The sequence below is a fragment of the Silene latifolia genome, chromosome 2, assembly GCF_048544455.1.
Source record: "Silene latifolia isolate original U9 population chromosome 2, ASM4854445v1, whole genome shotgun sequence".
NCBI classification, from domain to species: Eukaryota; Viridiplantae; Streptophyta; class Magnoliopsida; order Caryophyllales; family Caryophyllaceae; genus Silene; species Silene latifolia.
Genome location: NC_133527.1, coordinates 141,511,382 through 141,532,505, shown reverse-complemented (window position 1 = coordinate 141,532,505; position 21,124 = coordinate 141,511,382). Strand labels below are relative to the sequence as shown.

The 21,124-nt window shown below is 34.2% G+C and overlaps 1 protein-coding gene across 1 annotated transcript; it reads right to left on the bottom strand.

Annotated features, from left to right (window-relative positions):
* On the bottom strand, window positions 1-1,070 carry LOC141641394 (fasciclin-like arabinogalactan protein 11). The gene is made up of 2 exons (XM_074450056.1): window positions 620-1,070; window positions 1-122 (listed from the first exon to the last, which is right to left on the bottom strand). The coding sequence occupies exons 1-2, from the start codon at window positions 1,068-1,070 to the stop codon at window positions 1-3; spliced, it is 573 nt and encodes a 190-aa protein (XP_074306157.1).
* Between the last annotated feature and the right edge of the window lie 20,054 nt (window positions 1,071-21,124).

Genomic DNA, 21,124 nt, shown 5'->3' with positions numbered 1-21,124 from the left:
TTATTCCGGTGTACCAATGAACCTGGTTGGATTGGCTCCATTTATGAAACGGTCTAACAATGAACCTGGTTGGATTGGCTCATCTGTCAGGAAGTAGAATACCGCGCTGTGATACTCCCTCCCTACACCCAACATAAAAAAAACATCATTTCACATTTTAAAGGCTAGTGCCTATTGTAGGAAAAAGTAGTGAAACAAGAGGACATTTAATTATAGAGTTATGCACAACTTTGACATTATTACTCATGCTCAGCAACTTAGTTAGTGATCAAAAGACGATAAAAAAGAGCAATTTCAAATCATAGTAACAACGGCACAAAGCATCTAAGGCAAACACCTCACACAGTAACACAGGTACACTTTATTGTAACAAATAGAGTCCTCTAAGACGCAATCACACTTTAGAAAACAAATGGCTGAGAACGATATATTAGATTGAGAAAGAATGATCAAATAAAAGAACTATTCCGTCGTAAATATATAGCCCCTAATATAGATTCAAAATATACAAATAACCCCCCTTATATCAAATTTACAAATAACAACCAATTACAATTCTCAAAGAATATTATATCACAATAAAAAGGAATATGACACGATCATAGAGCGAAGCAGATACTGGCAGCAAGCACAACTCCAACCGCAAACTTGTTGAAAGCCAGCTGCATCAATTGACTGGCACCAGAAGAGTCAGCCGCGGTGTCAGTCCCATCATCTGAACTATCCTTCGACTTGGCTCCCTTTTTCGGCTTAGCTGTCGTGGGAGCAGGTGCAGGTGCAGGTGTCTGAAAGAAAGCCAAAGGAAGAAGCACTTGATCCACCTGGTACACAGCTAATTGCCCATCACTGTATATGGAATTAGACAATATTGTATTCACAACTCCTGTTGTTACATTAACTTGGTTTCTTGAACTGGTCACATTTAGCGGAAAGTGGCCATTGTCGCTGTTTCCAGCTTGGGTCCTCAAAGGATTGCTGGCTGTTTGAAATTGACCAGGAGATATGTAGTTGGGAAGTACATGGAATTGGATTAATTCCACTTTCTGTTGATCTGACAGGGAGTTTAACATTCCCGATTTGAGGTTAGTAAAGGCGAACTTGTAAATGATTACCTCCAAAATTCAATGCATCAGGAATAAAAGGGCGGTCTTGATTGCCAACAAGGCGGTGTCACTTCGAATTTGGTGAAGGTGAAAGTGAGAAGGAGAAGAGTGCTGAGGTGCATCACCACCTCCATAAACACCAACGATCACCAACGATCACCATCACCAATTCACCATCCCACAACTATCATCACCACCACCATCAATCACTGCCGGCCACCACTTACCCAGAACCATCCGCCCGACCACCTGCTTCTACCCACGACATCCGAGTATATATCTGACTCCCCTCCACCGTTCACAACATCTGACCACGTGGGTGATGGCTATCGGAAATCGGAAGTGAATCCGGCCACCCTTCACAACATCCGATTTCCCTTCCTGATCGAATTATATATCTTTATATGATTGAGAAATTTCAAGGGTTTGATTATTGTAGACTAAAATTGATCGGGATCTTCAATTACTTCAATAATTCGATGCTTTTGTGATTATTTCTTCAAAATTTAAGAATAAAGTGGAAATATGGCATGATTGTAGAAAACTAAACGCAAGAGGGAGAGGACGAAATCGAACTTGTACCGGAGTAACAGTGTAGAGGACGAAGGCAAGAGTGATAAGGGGAATGAAGAACAAAACAGAAATGCGATTTTTTTAATGTCAGGCTTTGCGTTTTCATGTTTATAAATCTCAGCCATCTATTTTCTTTTATTGAATGGTTGAGATTTGTAAGCACACAAACTCACAACTCACCGTAAGAACCAAACTTACGAGATCCCGCTATATATATATATATATATATATATATATATATATATATATATATATATATATATATATATATGTATATGTATATATATATATATATGTATATATATATATGTATATATATGTATATATATGTATATATATGTATGTATATACTATCTTTTTGAGGATTGAGGATTTCGTTACAATATCGGGGTTGTTCAATACAATATCACAGTTGTTCGAAACAATATCACACGAAAAAAAAAATAGTGTAAAAAAAAAAAAAAAAAAATTTTTTTTTTTTTATAATTTTTTTTTTCGGACAAGTCCGATTTTTTTCGTGATATTGTATTGAAGAACCCGTGAAATTGTATTGCAATCCTCAATCCTCAAATATTTAGGAGTTCTCACCGGATCCCGACTCTCTCTCTCTCTCTCTCTCTCTCTATATATATATATATATATATATATATATATATATATATATATATATATATATATATATATATATATATATATATATATATATAGTATTAGGATCATGTAAGTCCTCCTCTTACATGTGAGTCCATAAGTCTCATTGTGAGCCTTTGGATGGAGAAGATGAAGGGTTGAGATTGGAAGCAAAAAAAGGAGGATTAATGCATAATTAAACACTCCCCCTCTCTACTTTACTAATCTACACTAATCAATTATTATTCTACGATATAACATTTATTTTTCCACCTACTTCTCTCTCATTCACACAATTCATTTCTCTACTCCCTCTCTAAAAACCAAATTAATTCAAAATCAAAATAAATAAAACCTCTAAATCTTCCACCACCCACACCACCCACTCCCACCATCACTATCCCAAGGCCCACCCGACACTACCACCCACAAACCACCACCCGACGGCCACCAGATCTGTCCCCTTCGACCACCTCTGTCACCCCACCTGCACCCCCACGCACCCACCAGCCCAACACCAACCTTATGCACCCACCACACCGCTCCCTTCCACCTCGCACCACCGACACAACCAACCATGAACCCAAACCCAAACCAACCACCCACCACCGCACTCTACACCCGATTCCGACTCGCCACACCTTCCGATGTCCCCTACATCCACAAACTCATCCACCAAAAGTCCGACTGGTGGTGTTATTGTTCTTTTCTTGTTTTTTTGTTTTTATTTTCCCTTCTTTTCCCACCTTTTTCGATTTTCAGATCTGTGGGGTGGGTTGATAGTTATTGTTTTGTTTTTTTGCTCTTTCTTCTCCTTGCTTTCACGTTATATATTTTTTTTTTTGAAATTTTTTAGATCTTGTTTATATTTTATGACATCTTTTTATTCTAGTCTTACATTTTTTTAGAGATCCGAAGGTTAATGTTTTTGGGGGGTGTTTTAAAAAAATTCAAATCTGTTTCGTTGAGTAAATATTTTAGATCTTGTTTTTATTTTGTGAATTTTTTTATTTTAGTTTCTTCATTAAAATTACACTTTCTTCTGTTAAAATTATACTTTTTTTTGCTAGAATAACACTTTTTTCGGCTAAAATTACACTTTTTGTTGTTAGAATTACACTTTTTTTCTGTTAGAATTACACTTTTTTCTGTTAAAATTACACTTTTCTTCATTAAAATTACACTTTTTTCTGTTAAAATTATACTTTTTTTTGCTAGAATAACATTTTTTTCGGCTAAAATTACACTTTTTGTTGTTACAATTACACTTTTTTCTGTTAGAATTACACTTTTTTCTGTTAAAATTACACTTTTCTTCATTAAAATTACACTTTTTTCTGTTAAAATTATACTTTTTTTTGCTAGAATAACATTTTTTTCGGCTAAAATTACACTTTTTGTTGTTAGAATTACACTTTTTTCTGTTAAAATTACACTTTTTTCTGTTAAAATTACACTTTTCTTCATTAAAATTACACTTTTTTCTGTTAAAATTATACTTTTTTTTTGCTAGAATAACATTTTTTTCGGCTAAAATTACACTTTTTGTTGTTAGAATTACACTTTTTCTAAAATTACACTTTTCTTCATTAAAATTACACTTTTTTCTGTTAAAATTATACTTTTTTCTGCTAGAATAACACTTTTTCTGCTAAAATTACACTTTTTGTTGTTGTTAGAATTACACTTTTTTCTGTTAAAATTACACTTTTCTCCGCTAAAATTACACTTTTTCTGTTAAAATTATACTTTTTTCTGCTAAAATTACACTTTTTCTGCTAGAATTACACTTACTACTATTGGACTAATGTTACACTCTCCATGGACTTGGTCATATTCTCATATTCTCATTGGACTAATGTTACACTCTCAATAGACTAAAATTACATTCTCAGTGGACTGAAATTATACTTTTCTGGACTAAAATTACACTTTTCTGGACTAAAATTACATTCTCCTTGACTAAAAATAACAATCTCATTGGACTGAAATTACACTTATGTGGACTAAAATAACACTTTTTGTCATTAAAATAACACTCGTAAAATGCTAAATTACAATAACTTGTGATAAAATTACAAAAATTCAAAATATTATTCGTTAAAATCACTCGGAAAATATTGAAGTTAAACTTGTAAAACGCTAAATTCTCGAAAATATTCCTTAAAATTACACTTTTTGCTGTTAGAATTACACTCGTAAAATCCTAAAATGTCGAAAACTTGTCTCGAAAAAAAATAAATGAAAAAACCGAACCAGGAAAATGTTAACAAAATTTTCACAAACTTTGAAGTATAAGACAAAAGGTGGTGTTAATTGTGTATGATAATGAATTAGTGAATGTATTACTAAAAGTAGAGAGAGAAGTAAATTAATTAGTGTTAAGTGTGTTTCTTGCTTTCAATCTCAACCTTCCACCATGCATGATCCAAGGGTTGTGGGAGGGACTTATGGACTCAAAAAATATAAGGGACTTATTTGAACTTGACACTATATATATATATATATATATATATATATATATATATATATATATATATATATATATAGAGAGAGAGAGAGAGAGAGAGTGAGCATCCCATGAGTCTAGCATCTTAGATGAGTCTAGCATATCAATAAGGACCATTGGATCAACAAGATCCAAATGACCCTCGTTCAACCACGTCACCCCTAAACATTCAGCCAAATTATAAAACCTAAACATTGTTTATCGCAGTCTTATTATTTTCTTAAATTTTCTCTCTCTTAAGATATTTTCTCTGTTTCTCTCTCTCTCTAGTAACTGCAACCATCTCTCGTTGCCAAAAAATATTCCACAATCAAGTAAAATTATCACCACAATCAATCGAAGATCTTCAAAAAAGTATAGTCAAGATTCCGTTACATCCGTTTCTCACATATTGGAGAGGTATAAATCGCGCTCTTTCCACAATTTTTTTTTAAAAATTTTTGTTGTGATTGATCTTATCGAATGTTGTTCTTGATTGATATGAAGAATTTGTCAACTCGATTTGTTCAATTTTGATTTTCGTTTTCAACAAAAAAAATTAGGGTTAGTGTTGTGCTTAAAGTGATTAATTGATTTTTAGTCCTAATTTGTATGTGTTCATATTGTTGTTGTCGATTGTTCATACTATTAACTTTGATTGTATTGTTCATAGTGTTTGTGCAAAAATTAGGGTTATGACCTGATGAAATTGTGCAGTAGTTTTAATTTGTGGTTTTTAATTTACGGTTTAATTATGTATTAATGTGTGATTTTGTGGATTGTTAAATAGTTTTATAATATCATTTTTATATTCTTCGCTGTCGATTCTATGTATTCATAGTATTTGTCAAAAAGCTAGGGTTACGACATTATGAAATTCATATTTGGATTTATTTTCATGAAATTGAGCGGAAACGTCGCGATTAAATTAGCTTTTGTAAAATTTTCAACACATGTTATGTAATATTTTTTTGTAATATTGTTATTGTAATAATATTATCGCATCACATTATTGTATGGTGATTTTGCAAAAGTATAATGGACTTGATTTCAAGAAAATTGGGGTAAATTTGAGGATTAAATTTTCATAAGATATTTGACGATGTTACAAGATTCATTATTACTTGTAACATTGTTACAAAGAATATTGACATCTGTAACATTGTTCTTGTAACATTGATATCTTGTAACATTATTACTACACAAGATAATGCGTTATTATTGAGCAAAGGTCAATATTTTTTAATCGAACTTGCAATATTATTATAACTATATATATTGGATGTTGTAACATCATAAAATAATATTGTGTGCTTTTGTCCAATTAAATTTAATGGTATAGCATTGTTATAAACTCAAAAGAGTGATGTTGAACACTAATAATGGTCAAATGCTGTTTTAAATTTCAGGAAATTCGAAGAAGAAAGTTTGATTAAGCAACACAAAAATTCGAGTTGCGCAAAAAGATGGCACATACAAACAAAGAGTAAGACACCGACATGAAGATATACGTGAAGATGACAACGTTATTGAAGTTGAAATGCTAGTATAGACTTTTAACATTGTTGTGAGATTTTGGCGTGGGATTATGATGTAAACTTTAACATTGGTGTTTTGTGGTATTATGTAACAGGTTAACCTTGCCTTTTGTCATTGAAATGAATTCAAGTTGAAACTTAAATATTGTTACAAAGATTACTTTCACGAATCAATTATGTTACAATAATGTAAATATTGTAGTAGCGCCACCGTAATGATGTTACAAAGTAATACTAATACAATAATAATTAAAGACTAATCTCTACCTTCACATTTTTAAATTAATCTATACACTCTGTTATATAGTAAATGAACAAGATAATTATTACTCTATCGTTGTTCTCGTGTTACTGTAATGATTTCTTACAGTAATCGTGTTACTGTAACATTGATCTCCCTTTGATGAAGTAAATTAAAAGATGTTACAGTAACATTATCACTTTAAAGTAGCATGATCAGGATTAGTTGTATAAGTGTTAATGTACCGAACTAAATAATATTTCTCTTAATATTGTCCAATGTTACCTTGATAAATAAATTATGCAACAACAAAAATGTTACTATAATAGTAATCAGCCTTGCTTATGAAAAATAAATACATGAATGAAAGTCGTTATTGTATTACAAACAAAACATTAAAAGCTCGTAAACTCCATTATGTTGAACCTCTTTGTAGCGTCGATGTAAACTTTTGAATGGTCCGCAAAAATCTGCTTATGAAAAGAAGAAAAGATCACTCGAAAGTGTTCGGAGGTCTTGATCATTAACAGAGGATGACCGATGATTATGAGCCTCATCGAATTCACTAATATTACAGCCCCTTCTTCAGTATAAATATGATATAGCAGTTAATCTTTGGTAAATTGATTCACCTCTGAGCATGAAAAACATTGACAACGATTAATATAAGACTATATTGCTATTATTATGAAAGACTCGTATTACAGTAACAATGTTATTGTTACTGTAAATATTGAAAACAAGTTATGTTTTTTGTTATGGAGACCTAGTATTCTTACTGTAACAATGTAGCAATAAAATATCAACATCGTATGACATTGATGAAATAAAAAGAAAATCACCAAACCAAAAAAAAAACTCAGATGCAAAGGAGTAACAAAATTATCTGTACACATATTCTTACGATCCATACAACTAATGAACATAAAATCCGATGAAAAAAAAAACGAATCGTAAAAAATATAAGTTGAACATCAATTACGAAAATTAAAAATTCAATAACCAAATCGAGTTGCTGTAATTGAATAAACATTTAAAAGCAACTACAAAGGTGTAGATCTAGAAAAAAAAACCTAAAAAACAGGTGAAGGTATGCGATCTAAATATGCGATTTTAATTAAAGGATATGAAATCGGAGATTGATTTAATTGTTTAAATTATTGAACCGATTCAATCTTGGATTGCTTGAATCATAAATTGCTTGAATTGATTAACACTAGTAGAAAAACATTTATTTGCGGCTCGTTATTTGAGGCGTTTTTGACCAATCGCCGCAAATAAGAAATTAGAATTTTTTAAAAAGAAAATGATAAATCACAATTGAGGCGTTTTTTAGGACAAACGCCGCATATATTGTCATTTGAGGCGTTTTTATATTAAACGCCGCATATAGAAATCACACCTCCGCCCTCAAATAGTGTGAAACAGTCCAAAAGCCTACCCCGTCGTTATTCAATTTCTCTCTCTCTCTCTCTCTCTCTCTCTCTCTCTCTCTCTCTCTCTCTCTCCCTTCCTTCTCCCTCGCGGATTCCAGCATTCTAGCACTTACCTCGCCAAACCTCAGCTACCACTACGGCCTCCTGTCGGTTGCACCTTCTTTCAGTATCTTCTGCCTCTTAATAGGTACTCATATTTTTTCACTTATTTCATTTTCATCAATTAGGGTTCATGCTTAATTTGATTTATTCGGATTTAGTTGCAGTTTTCTGCTATTTAATAATAAATATAGCACAATATTTGGTGTGTTTGTAGGAAGAGGCTTAAATTGATTAGAGTTTATAATTAGGGTTAGCCGATTTAGGGATTTAGATTCAAATTCCGTTTACTTGTAATAGCATGATAGTGTAATATGCACACTTACTCACACTTTGGGACTTTTTTTTGCATTATTTCTGCAAAGTATTGATTTTTTAGTTGAACAAGGTGACTTGATTTTCTCTTTATGTATATGAGTTAGGAAACTTCTGCTGTGTTATAGCATATATGTCCGTCTTCTCCTGCTTGTTTCGAGTTATTTACTGGTTATAGATTTCATGCCGTTTTGCTTGTAACTCCACCTTATCTCTCCTTTTCTGTTTATGTTATCAAATAGGTATGTTGGACACATAAATTATGTGTGTTGATACTTGATAAAGTCTTGGTGCAAAGATTGAAAGGTTTGTTTATAAACATGCACTCTAAAAGGTTGGTGTACAGGAAAGTTGTTGATGCAATGCTTTAAGATATGGATGAGAAGAAGAATAGCAAGGAGCGAGTGCGTACATAAAACTTATACTTGTAAGTGCTACTCATTATTTTGATTATATGTCATCTTTAATTCTTTATCACGTTCTTTATGTAAAATGTGGTTTTTTGATGTGTGTTTGGAACCAACAAAGTGTGTATTTTTTTGATTCAGGACACTAGCAAGAATGAGTTATGTTGCCTCCTTCTCATTTAACCTAATGGAACTTTTTTGGCTTTTTAACTCTTATCAATTTTTTATATAGGTTCCTACAGACAAAATATGACTTTTGCTGATGAAAGATTCATCAAGTAGGAGGAGACACGGGTCTAAGAAGCGAAAAATGCTGCATTTGTGCTTGTTGCCGGTGGATTTGGTGAACATTTGGGATACAATGAAATCAAGGTGATTAATATTTCAGTATTTAAGGTGTACCTTTCCGTTTTGCCTAGAGGTAGTGACATAGTTTAGTTTCGGAGAAACATATTGTACTGCCTTCATTATGTGGGGTGTTTCATGTTTGTCGCAATGTGGTTACCTGGCCTGTTTAGCTAACAAAAGAAGAGAGTAATCGGTTAAGTTCAAAGCATCATTGAGGTATAAGCACTTCTTATCTGGATTTATTAAAGGAAGAATGAGAAAGCTATCTTGTTCACAGAGGATTCCCGAACATAATTTTTAGTCTACGACCATTTTTTGACGGCCCCTTGTGGCTTATGGTAACTTGTAGAAGAGTTGCAACATTATTAAGTAATCCTGCTTGCATTATGAAGCTATTGACTTACTTAGCTCACGGATTAAAGTTGAAAACATGGTCACCCATATATCCAAATTTGACTTTTGATTAATTAGCATATACGGAGTACCTGTTTACATTACTTACTGCATGAGGATTTCTTCTGAACCTTGATTGTGTCTTGGATGATTTTAGCTTATTTTTCTGTAACTGTTTCCTAACTTCATTGACTCTTGTTTTTGCCAATGCAGGTACTCCACAAGCATGTTCCTAATCAAAAGAGAAATAAATTCTTAAATCAGGTTGGTACAACGAATACATTGAATCATCTATAATACCGTTGATATTAGAAATATGAAGAAAAAAAGGCTACATGTTGTGTTATATGGCATTATACATGGTGGTTATTATGAGTTATTATGTAGTATAAATAAATATAGACATTCATAGAATGAGAGAGTTTGTCTTTAAATGAAAGTAACCACTTAGAAACTATAAGTTCAGCTGTAGTATGATGGTTTGTTTTCAGTTGATTTTTTAAATTCTGACTTGGAATATATTCCTCGGCTATGTTTACTTTAGATGTCTGGTCGATTTGTTTTCAGCTGTCTATTAATATTACAAACCATTAAATGACATGTCTTGCAAGTTATCATGTCCATCAGTGATTCAACTCGCTTCTTATTGAGTAAATAAGAAGTCATTCTATAGATTGTATGCTTTGAGTGTAACCCTTCTCCTGCCACAACCAGTGGTCAAACTAGCACACATCAAGGTAATCTTTTTAATGTCAGGAAAGTTATTTTTGTTTATTTTTAATCAAACAACATAGTCCTAGTCCCAAAATGATTTAGGGTGGGCAAAAATTTGTTGGTGGCTGGCTTACCTTTGTATATTACATGTATTCTTTATTATTCATTACAGATGCTTGCTACAAATGCTGCAGTACAGGCCCCTGTTCAGTTGATACAGCCAGTGGCAGCTGCGCCGCCTGACGTGATGTCAACTGTGAACCGCCTTCCCAAGCTGAAAATTCGACGCAATGTTTCTAGTAAGAAGACAACTCAAATATTTTGAGCTGTGAACATTTGGGGAGGTGACGTAACAGATTTGTTGAATGAAGCAGTCCTATAGTTGTAGTATACTATGGAATTAGTGGTTGTCTTTAAGTTTTAGAAGCTTCGAGATTAGAATCAAACTTGAGTTACTTTTTAATTATGTATTTCAGTGCTACTGTAATTAGTTTTTGAGTATGGTATATTTGTATTTGTTGTGATTTCTATTTAATGTATGAATTTAGAATAATTTCAAAACTCATGTAAGATTGTCTTGTTGAAAAATATATTTGAGAGTTATTATATTTAAATAATTTGTTTGCAGCATTTCTTTAAAAAACAAAAAAAAAAAAAAAAAAAATTAATACCCATTTGCTGCGTTTTTTCAAAAAAAACGCCTCAAATAGCGCCATTTATTTGTTGCGTTTTTTTCAAAAAACGCCGCAAATAGCTATTTATTTGCTGCGTTTTAAAAACGCCGCAAATAGCTTTTCTATTTGCGGCCCCCCCATTTGCTGCTACATGAAAAACGCCGCAAAAGGTACCTTTTTTGGAGCCGCAAATAAATATTTTTGTACTAGTGTAAACTAATAGAATCACGAATTGCTTGAATTCATAAAATCGACATTCTAAGTTGAACATCAATTAAAAAAATTGAAATTCAATAATAAATCGATTTGTTGTAATTGAATAAGAATTTCGAAAGCAAATATAACTAACCTGAAAATCGATCGATTGAAGATGAGAGATCGAAGGATGCGAAATCATAGTTTAACTAATCTACTCTGAATTATTGAATCGTAAATTGCAAAAATCGTGGATGAACTGTGAAACACGTGTGAATGTAAAAATCTTTAAAGTTGCAGCGTTAATGGTTGAGATTAATTTTGCTGGAATTGTGAAGGAGATGAATTAATTTACAGAGGAATAATGAGATTTAGAGAGATGTGCTTATAGAGAGAGAAAGTAATCTTTAATTATGACGGTAGAAAATGATTATTTGGGGTTTATATAGGTGAGCTAGAATTAATCTCAGCCATTCATTAGGAGTAGATCTAATGGATGAGATTAAAATGCTAGACTCACCTAAGATACCTAGACTCACTTGATGCAAGAAAGAAGTAGAAGCTACCCAAAACTATTCATTGCAGCGCACGATTTCTCGTTCTCCAAAATCGAATCATCAAGATCAATTGTTCGTAGATTTCATTAAAACAACACATAACAACGTGATTTAAGCAATTTAAGAAGAAGATTTTCATGCTTATTACCTGTTCGATGAATTGCTTGTGTGAATTTTCAATTGCGAATTAGGTAATGTTGATGCTTGCTACCTGTTTGATGAATTGCGTTTGTGAATTTTTGATTGCGAATTAGCTTATTTTGATTTGTCTTGTTAAAAGATTCGTAAAGTAATCGGAATTTTGTCACTCTTTTCGTCGCAGTAGTTTGTTTTATTTGTTCTAATTCGTATTTGAAGTAGTATTATCTATTTATCTGCATTTGTTTGATTTGATAATGACTTGTTAGACGAGGTTAATTGTTTTTAGTATTTATTGATGTACGTTTGAGTGATGCTAATTCATATACGATCATGTAAGTTTGCTAATGAATGTATACCGGTTTAGTGATTGCTAGCGCACTTCATCATTGAAATTGTCGGGTTCATTATGTGGTTTGTTCAATCATTATCATTGTTTGTAGGAATTCAATACTCCTTTCGAATCTTTGAAAGGTTCAATACTAAATACGAAAATACATACTCCGTATGTGTATTAGAGATACCATTCTTGTTTTTTTTTTTTGTTCTTTGTTTTGCACCTTATTGATGAATATATGATAAGATATTCGTTAATGAAGAGCAAATGAAAAAAGAATAGAAAGATATGTATTGGTATTCCCAATACGTATTTGTATTTCTAGTATAAAAAGTAGCGTGAAAGCTTTCATAGAATCATATATTTTGAGGGAGTACTTTTATAGTGTTGTTGTGTAACAACTATGGTTGGTAGCATGTAGTCACCATTATGATGTAATGAATGCTTAGCTTCAATGGTTGGTAGCATGTAGTCACCATTTGAAAGCAGAATATGGAGAGTGATGTATAACTGATTGCGTTATGCCGTATATCTCTACTAGTTTACATGTGAAATGACGATTACATAGGTACGCCTTGAACAATGCCCATAACTTGGGTTTTTGTAATCAGTTGTAGTTCCTTTGATAGCAAAATCTCGTCGTAAAATTTTCACCATAATATTACTTGTCTTTAACGTTTTTGATCGGTGATTCATATGAGCTGAACTCAAATAATTTTAGGATTAAAATTTCATTTGGATATCATTTTGCTCTATTTTGTGAATCTCAGACATTGTTTTGTGAATATTAGAGCTTGTTTTGTGAACCTAGAAGATAATATTTCGAAACTTGCTCATAAATGGTTGAAATTACCTATTTTGCTCTTTTTTTTTTTGTTGTGAATCTCAGACTTTGTTTTGTGAATCTTAGAACTTATTTTGTGAAACTAGAAGATAATGTTCCAAAACTTGGTCACAAATGGTTGAAATCACCTAATTGCTCTTTTTCTTATTTTGTGAATCTCAGATCTTGTTTTGTGAATCTTAGAGCTTGTTTTGTGAAACTAGAAGATAATATTCCGAAACTTGGTCGTAAGTGGTTGAAATCATCTATTTTGCTCTTTTTCTTATTTTGTGAATTTTACAGCATATTTTGTGAAACTAAACGGCAATATTATAAAAATTATTCATAAATTGTTGAAATTACCACTTTTGTGAATCTCAGACATTGTTTTGTGAATCTTAGAGCTTGTTTTGTTAAACTAGAAGATAATATTCTTAAACTTGGTCATAAGTGGTTGAAATCACGTAATTGCTCTTTTTCTTATTTAGTGAATCTCAGACATTGTTTTGTGAATTTTAGAGCTTGTTTTGTGAAACCGGAAGATAATATTCTGAAACTTGGTCATAAATGGTTGAAATCACCTAATTGCTCTTTTTCTTATTTTGAGAATCTCAGACATTGTTTTGTGAATCTTAGAGCTTGTTTTGTAAACCTAGAAGATAATATTCTTAAACTTGGTCATAAGTGGTTGAAATCACCTAATTGCTCTTTTTCTTATTTGTGAATCTCAGACATTGTTTAGTGAATTTTAGAGCTTGTTTTGTGAAACTAGAAGATAATATTCCGAAACTTGTCATAAATGGTTGAAATCACCTAATTGCTCTTTTTCTTATTTTGTGAATCTCAGACGTTGTTTTGTGAATCTTAGAGCTTATTTTGTGAAACTATAAGATAATATTCAGAAACTTGGTCATAAGTGGTTGAAATCACCTAATTGCTCTTTTTCTTATTTTGTGAATCTCAGACATTGTTTTGTGAATCTTAGAGCTTGTTTTGTGAAACTAGAAGATAATATTTCGAAACTTGGTCATAAATGGTTGAAATCACCTAATTGCTCTTTTTTTTTTGTGAATCTCAGACTTTGTTTTGTGAATCTTAGAACTTATTTTGTGAAACTAGAAGATAATATTCCGAAACTTGGTCACAAATGGTTGAAATCACCTAATTGCTCTTTTCCTTATTTTGTGAATCTCAGATCTTGTTTTGTGAATCTTAGAGCCTGTTTTGTGAAACTAGAAGATAATATTTCGAAACTTGGTCGTAAGTGGTTGAAATCATCTATTTTGCTCTTTTTCTTATTTTGTTAATCATAGATCTTATTTTGTGAATTTTACAGCATATTTTGTGAAACTAAAAGGCAATATTATAAAAATTATTCATAAATGGTTGAAATTACGTATTTTGCTCTTTTTTGTGAATCTCAGACCTTGTTTTGTGAATCGTAGAGCTTGTTTTGTGAAATTAGAAGATAATATTCCGAAACTTGGTCATAAATGGTTGAAATCACCTAATTGCTCTTTTTCTTATTTTGTGAATCTCAGACCTTGTTTTGTGAATCTGAGAGCTTATTTTGTGAAACTAGAAGATAATATTCCAAAACTTGGTCATAAGTGGTTGAAATTACCTGAAAATCAAGTATTTATTATTCTACTCTTTTTTTTTTTTAAATTTCACTTGCTGCAATTTGAATGAAATGTCTATGCAAAAGCAGCAAACTATATGAGAAGCAGAAAATATATGAATCCTCTCTGATACACATGTAGTATATTAACCAATAAACTATCCATAATCCATTTGTCAATTAATTTTATGGTCAAAATCTTCTTCGAGTTTTGAAGCAAGTTCTTTTTTTTCCTTTTTTAAAAATTGATTTAGTTAAGTCCGTTTTACGTGAATTTTCACATGGCAATCTCATTCTTTATGTCCCTTTTTAATATTAATTATGTATATTCGTAGAAACTATAATTTTTCCAAAAAAGTATCTAATTTAAGGTTTAACTCTTCACAGGGAGATACATCGGAAGAAGAGGAAGAAATAGAAGAAGTAGAGAATGGAGAATGATGTACGTGTGAGAGGATGATGACGATGAAAGATGCTCAAGTTTTAAATATGTTTTATTCTTTTCTACGTTTGATTTATTTTGGTAATATTGTGAAATTTGGTCATAAATTGGTTGAAATCACCTATTTTGCTCTTGTTCTTATTTTGTGAATCCTAGAGCCTGTTTTGTGAATCTTAAAGCTTGTTTTGTGAAACTTGGTCATAAGTGGGTGGCATGAAGCTTATTTTTCCTATTTTGTGAAACTTGGCCCTTATTGTGTGAAACTTGAGCCTCAGTTTGTTCGAGGTGTTCACCCTCATTGTGTCTATACCTGATTTAGTGAAACACTAAATCAATGACGGAGATATCAAACTAAAATCATTCAGGGACCAGGTTGAGTAATGAATCTGTAAGTGCTTAATACTTGGTTTGAAAAGAATGTTCAGAGTAGCGAGTAGCGACATCTCGTGTTTCTTATTTGTGAATCCTAAATTTTGTTTTGTGAATCCTTGAGCTTATATTGTGAAACTATAAGTTGATTTTGTGAAACTTGGTTATAAATGGTTGAAGTCAGTGCAGTATTTGTTAATTATGGCGAAGCGATCGCCTCACCTGAGTTTAGACCTGATTTGTGAAACTTGGACCTTATTTTGTGAAACTTAGACCTTATTTTGTGAACCTTAACCTTATTTTGTAAATCTAAGAACTTATTGAGTGGTTGTTGACGTATATTAGCATTAACAAAGTAAATAAAAATCCTATATTTATATTTGTTCATCTATATGAGATTCGAACTCACATCTTGCGCTATAGCACAATGCTCTACCTTTTGAGCTAATAGATGATATTAGTCAAAAAATTATTCATGTATTAACAAATAACAAACCTATTTATATTGTTCTCATTTGATTTTCGTAATGCACAAATGTAGACTACCGTAGCCAATATCTTCAAATATATGGAACTGTGTACAACAATATATCTGTCAAACTACACGCCATTTTACCAGTGTCCAAATAGTGATGTAAATAGGATAGAGGGATTAATCTAGATAATAAAGAAAAATTGAAACCTTTGTCGATGTAATTATGACAGGGACTGCGGAAGTGTCGTCGACCTGTAGAAATTCGTCATCACTGACATCGATTTCTGATGCCTTTCTTGCTGATCTCACTTAAAGAACTAGCATCAGCAGCAATGACCTGAGCTATTTCATAGAATTTTCTAGAAGTCATCTTGAAGATTTTTGGGGTCATTTTAAAAAGTCACTCCTGCAATGCTGTATTTTCACTTGCAATCACCTAGCATAGGTCTAAGGGAAGAATAAGTGATGTACTTGCATTATTTTTAGGAATCAACCCTAGAGTATACTAGGTAGAGTAAGGTTAACATGCAGGGCCAAAAGAACAAGAGAATTCATATAACAAGCAATCAGAATTTCAGTTAAAGCTCTCCAAACTTATAAATTGCGAGAAATTACCGTGATTGGCTCTCCCAAATAGAAATGCCAGGTTTCTGCACAAGGAATCCGGTGAATCGTTGACACACATCCTGATGGCAACAGGAAATAAATTGCGGTACTGATTGGTCGATCGACCTTGACTGCAAATACGCCACATCAAACGTATATCAGCAAAATGATTGCAAGAAAAAAGCTTAACCCAAAAGCCAGCGAAAATTTCAATATTCATTCGGTTACAGTCATAGTATTCTAAAGTGTGAATTCTGGGGCCAAACGGATAACGGAAGCTTTCAAGCTCACATGTTTAAGAAAGCTGGGAAGAGATTAAAGGTCTAGTCTGTTTGAAACTCCTTCGAAACTTGGAACACCAATGTCTATTTGCAACACAGAAGAACAAGAGATTTTCACTTTCTAAAATCTAACAACAACAAACAACAACCATGTCAATCATAATTATATGCCAGATAATTTGATCATCCAGGCTATTCTGTAATTGTTTACCGAGGCAAAACCAGCATACATATATACTTTCGAGTTTGTGGTAAACAGTATGTCTATTACTCATACTCACCACAATAATTTGAGATGGGAGCATTAAGACAATGCCGATAAAAGCAGGAATTAATCCGACATATGGGTTCCTAACTTCATACAATAATGGACATATTGTTAGCATCCAACCCTGACATCCCTCAGACTAAACCCATAATTCCAAAACCAAACTATCTGTCGAATACACCAATTAAACAGGAGTATCCCACTAAACTTATAAACAATTAAACAATTAAACATGTATCATCTACCTCAAATCTTCGAAACTTGTCACAACAAACTCACACAAGAATCCTTACAACATTCAGGTACAAACTAGTTAAAACCAAATGCCCAAGTCATGATAGTAAATTGTATTAGTTGCCATACACACTAATGAGATGTCCTTGTGTATGAGACTTAACTCATCGTACGATAGGTCTTAGAATTAAACTATCTCATCTCAAGTACATGCCTTTTCTCTCATCTTGCACAGCAAAAAACTACTCCATTCCCTAATTAGCCATAGAGAAATGAAAGGTGTCTTAACCAAACACATGAAAATGGGTAATCAAAGTAACTTTTCCATTTCAAGTGGAGGATCGCAATTTGTGATCCGTCACAAGAGAGACCAACTGAAAATGGGTAATCAAAGTAACTTTTTCATTTCAAGTGGAGCCAAAGACTGGTTTTGTATCACGATGGAATAAAGCAAAATGACTCCCTAAATTGGCCGCTTTTCTTTTTATCATAAATTTGCGAGAGCACTGAGGCACTGGGTAATCAAAGATAACATAATTAAGATGAATCAGATGATTAAAATGTAAAGACAAGTTAGAAAGTTGAAGAGTTACAGTGAGGAGGTAAGTGTGCAGTGGAAAGGGAAACAGAATGATCCCTGAAAGTTTCAGAGTAAAAACCACCTTCCACGTGTGGTTGTAGATTCAGTTTCTTGGCTATCTCTGTTGCTCCCATCATTTTTTTGTTTCTTTGATCTAACAAAGACTTGGAATTTGGAATGATGAATCACAATAAAGATAGCCAAATGATTGAGACGAGGGAGGGAGGGAGGGAGTTATAAAATAAAGAGGTTTGTATGAAAAGGGAAGACAGAATGAAACTGACATATGAATTTCAAGCAAACAGCTCAAAACGAACACATCTGAAACACACAGCAACACACCACAGCTACATTTCACATCAAAATTAATTTATCCAACATTTCAACAAGGATTAATGTAATACCAGTACAATAACTCTGAATATTCTCCATTAATAATTCAATAAAGTTGATCAAAAATGTATTAAATTAAATTGAATCGGTATAAATCGAAATAAATTAATTGATAGAAATAACCTAATTTTGGATGATAATGGTGAACGAAGCTTGGTGATAATGGCGGTCAGAAGCTGAATGAGAAGATGGCGAGCGAAGTGTGAAGATGAAGACAGAGCTGAGCTGAAGATGGAGACGAGATGAAGAACGAGCTGAGTTGAAGAGAGAGAAGGAGACGCACTAAAATGAATTGAGTAAATGAGAACATTGTTGTGCGGGTGGTGGATAATATAGGGGACACGTGGCATTATCTGGTGAGTCTATAGTTATTAGATCCGACGGTTTAGGGTGGGTACAGCTGCCTCACCCTAAGAAGGGTGCCTCACATGATTCAATCTCTCTCTCTCTCTCTCTCTATATATATATATATATATATATATATATATATATATATATATAGATTTGGGATGAGTAGAGAACCCTCTTTCCATAAGAACCATAAGAACCCCATGTTCAGAATTTTAATACAAAATTTTCAGAACCCAAAAACTCTCTTATTTTCAAAACCGCAAGCTTAACAGCCGTACCACACTACACCATTATCACCACCATTCACGCCTACACCAATCACCATCATTCCCAATTACCACCTTCAACCCCATTCGCCTGCAATAGCCTGCCACCCCACACCAACGTCGTTACTGTGACACAACAACCACCATTCTCCCTTGTAACACCCCATACTCCAAGTGCCTTACCAGGACCACTTAAGGCATGAGAATTCTACCATCTCGGTTACCCGAGGCAATGATAATCAAATAGACAATAACGAAACGTACTTTAATAATAATAATGTTTAAAGCGTTACAACCAAAACGAAACTGATAAAGGAGAATACAAAGGTTCTCAAATATTAAACCAACTAGCTAAAGAACAACGTTCGACACAGCGGAAGGCTTCTAAAACAGCTCGTGATGACTCAACCCACCTATCCCATGCGCATCAATCATACCTGTTCAATAACTGCTCACCACCCCCGAATGGATCACCACAATTTTTAAAACATTTAAACGGGGTCAGTACCGATTACATAAAACAAACACCATAAAGGAACAATATCACAGACAGCTCAAACAGCTCAAACAAATCTCCAGTCTCCATCTCCAATCTCCACACAACTGACTACACACTAAAGTGTGTAGTCCTGCCAGAGTACCCATCGCAACAAGTACTCCACACCGCTAGTGGGGGACCGCAGCCGTACCCACCAAATCCCCGCTCATCACCACTGAGCGATAATTCCAAGTTTCCTTAATGTGCACATCCCCTCTGTGATGGGTTCTACAGAGGGCGAACCAAGGGCGTGAAGCCACTCCCGCAAGTGACTCCACTCAGCCAGGGACGCGCCCCGAATATCACAGACAGTTATACAACAACAATCAACAATATAAACCAACAACTGTCACAATCACCAGCAATATAATTAATCAATAACCACAATACAACTACCACACACATCATGTAATTAATACCGAGTAGGGAAACCCTACCTGGAAAGAAACACTGAATCAGACGATCAAGCAGCTAAATCAGAATCTCTCCTCAACGAACCCTCCTCCTATACATACATACATATTATTACTACCTGATGGGGCATATTCTGCACCCGCTGACCGAGTCAACATATTGTCCCAGTCGGCCTGTCACTTGGGTCTCGGCTGGGACAACTAGCCAGCCGGGACACATATCCGCGTACTCATATCCAAGACCCCTCGGCGGCGAGTCAACAGGGCCCGCCGGCCTGCCATGGGCCCCTCGGCCGGGGGTAGATCAGTCTTTCCACCTGCTAGCCACTTGGCCACTTGGCCACTACGTGACAAAAGGTGAAAGTCTATAAATACTCCTCAACCATCATTGAGGAAAGGATCGAGAATTTATCCGAAATATAACCTAAAACACCTCATAATCTGGTAATATCTTCCTTATCTCTCTACAATAGATACTTCGCCAAGTAACACACAACTTAATCTCTTTAAGTTTACTGACTTGAGCGTCGGAGTGAGTTCGCTCGGTACAAAGCCGAGCCCTTAGTTTGTTCATTGTTTCAGGAGACCGAAAGGAGGATCCAATCAAAGACGTCATTCTACAAGCCACGAGTGGTAGCAAATAACTGCTTCAGAACTACACCCGGAACAATTGGCGCCGTCTGTGGGGAAGATACTAGAAGCTAGTCATATTCATTCCCAAACAAAAAAAAAAACACAAAAACAAAACCCACCCAACAAGCTAAGAAGATGTCGAAACAACCAGAGAAGGTGCTTGTGGAAAATGAATTCTACCAAGATGACACATTCCACAACTCTGAAATCGGGCAGTCCCCCACCGGCCGTATCACTGATACAACGAACGGGATGCCAAAGGAACAAGACACACCGCTGCCCGCCGACCAAGTCACCATCATGGGACATGTGGTTGATGCAGCTAAACTGAAGCTACTCCTGGACCTAATGGGTAGCACGCCAACTCACACTGTCACAACGACAAGAGCGGCGGCACCCGCACAGGAGACCAGGGCCCAAAATGTGACTCCGAGAAACTTGAACGGAGCATTGGAGGAAGCTGACCATGTCAAGACGCCGGGGGAGCCCAGAGTGCTAGTGGTAGACCTGAGTCCTTCCCGCACTCGCGGGAGGACAGCGTCGCCGCAGCACCAACGAGGCATGCCCCAGAGGAGTGAAAGAAGTCCGACTCACCAGAGTCGGAGAAGGAGTCCGACTCACCAGAGTCGGAGAAGGAGTCTGACT

What these genes read in the sequence shown, in the direction of transcription:
- LOC141641394 (XM_074450056.1), bottom strand. Translation starts at nt 1,070, where the DNA reads ATGTTAAACTCCCTGTCAGATCAACAGAAAGTGGAATTAATCCAATTC. An exon ending in TGGAGTTGTGCTTGCTGCCA is followed by an intron (nt 123 to 619) that starts GTATCTGCTTCG and finishes TGTTGGGTGTAG; the next exon opens with GGAGGGAGTATCACAGCGCG.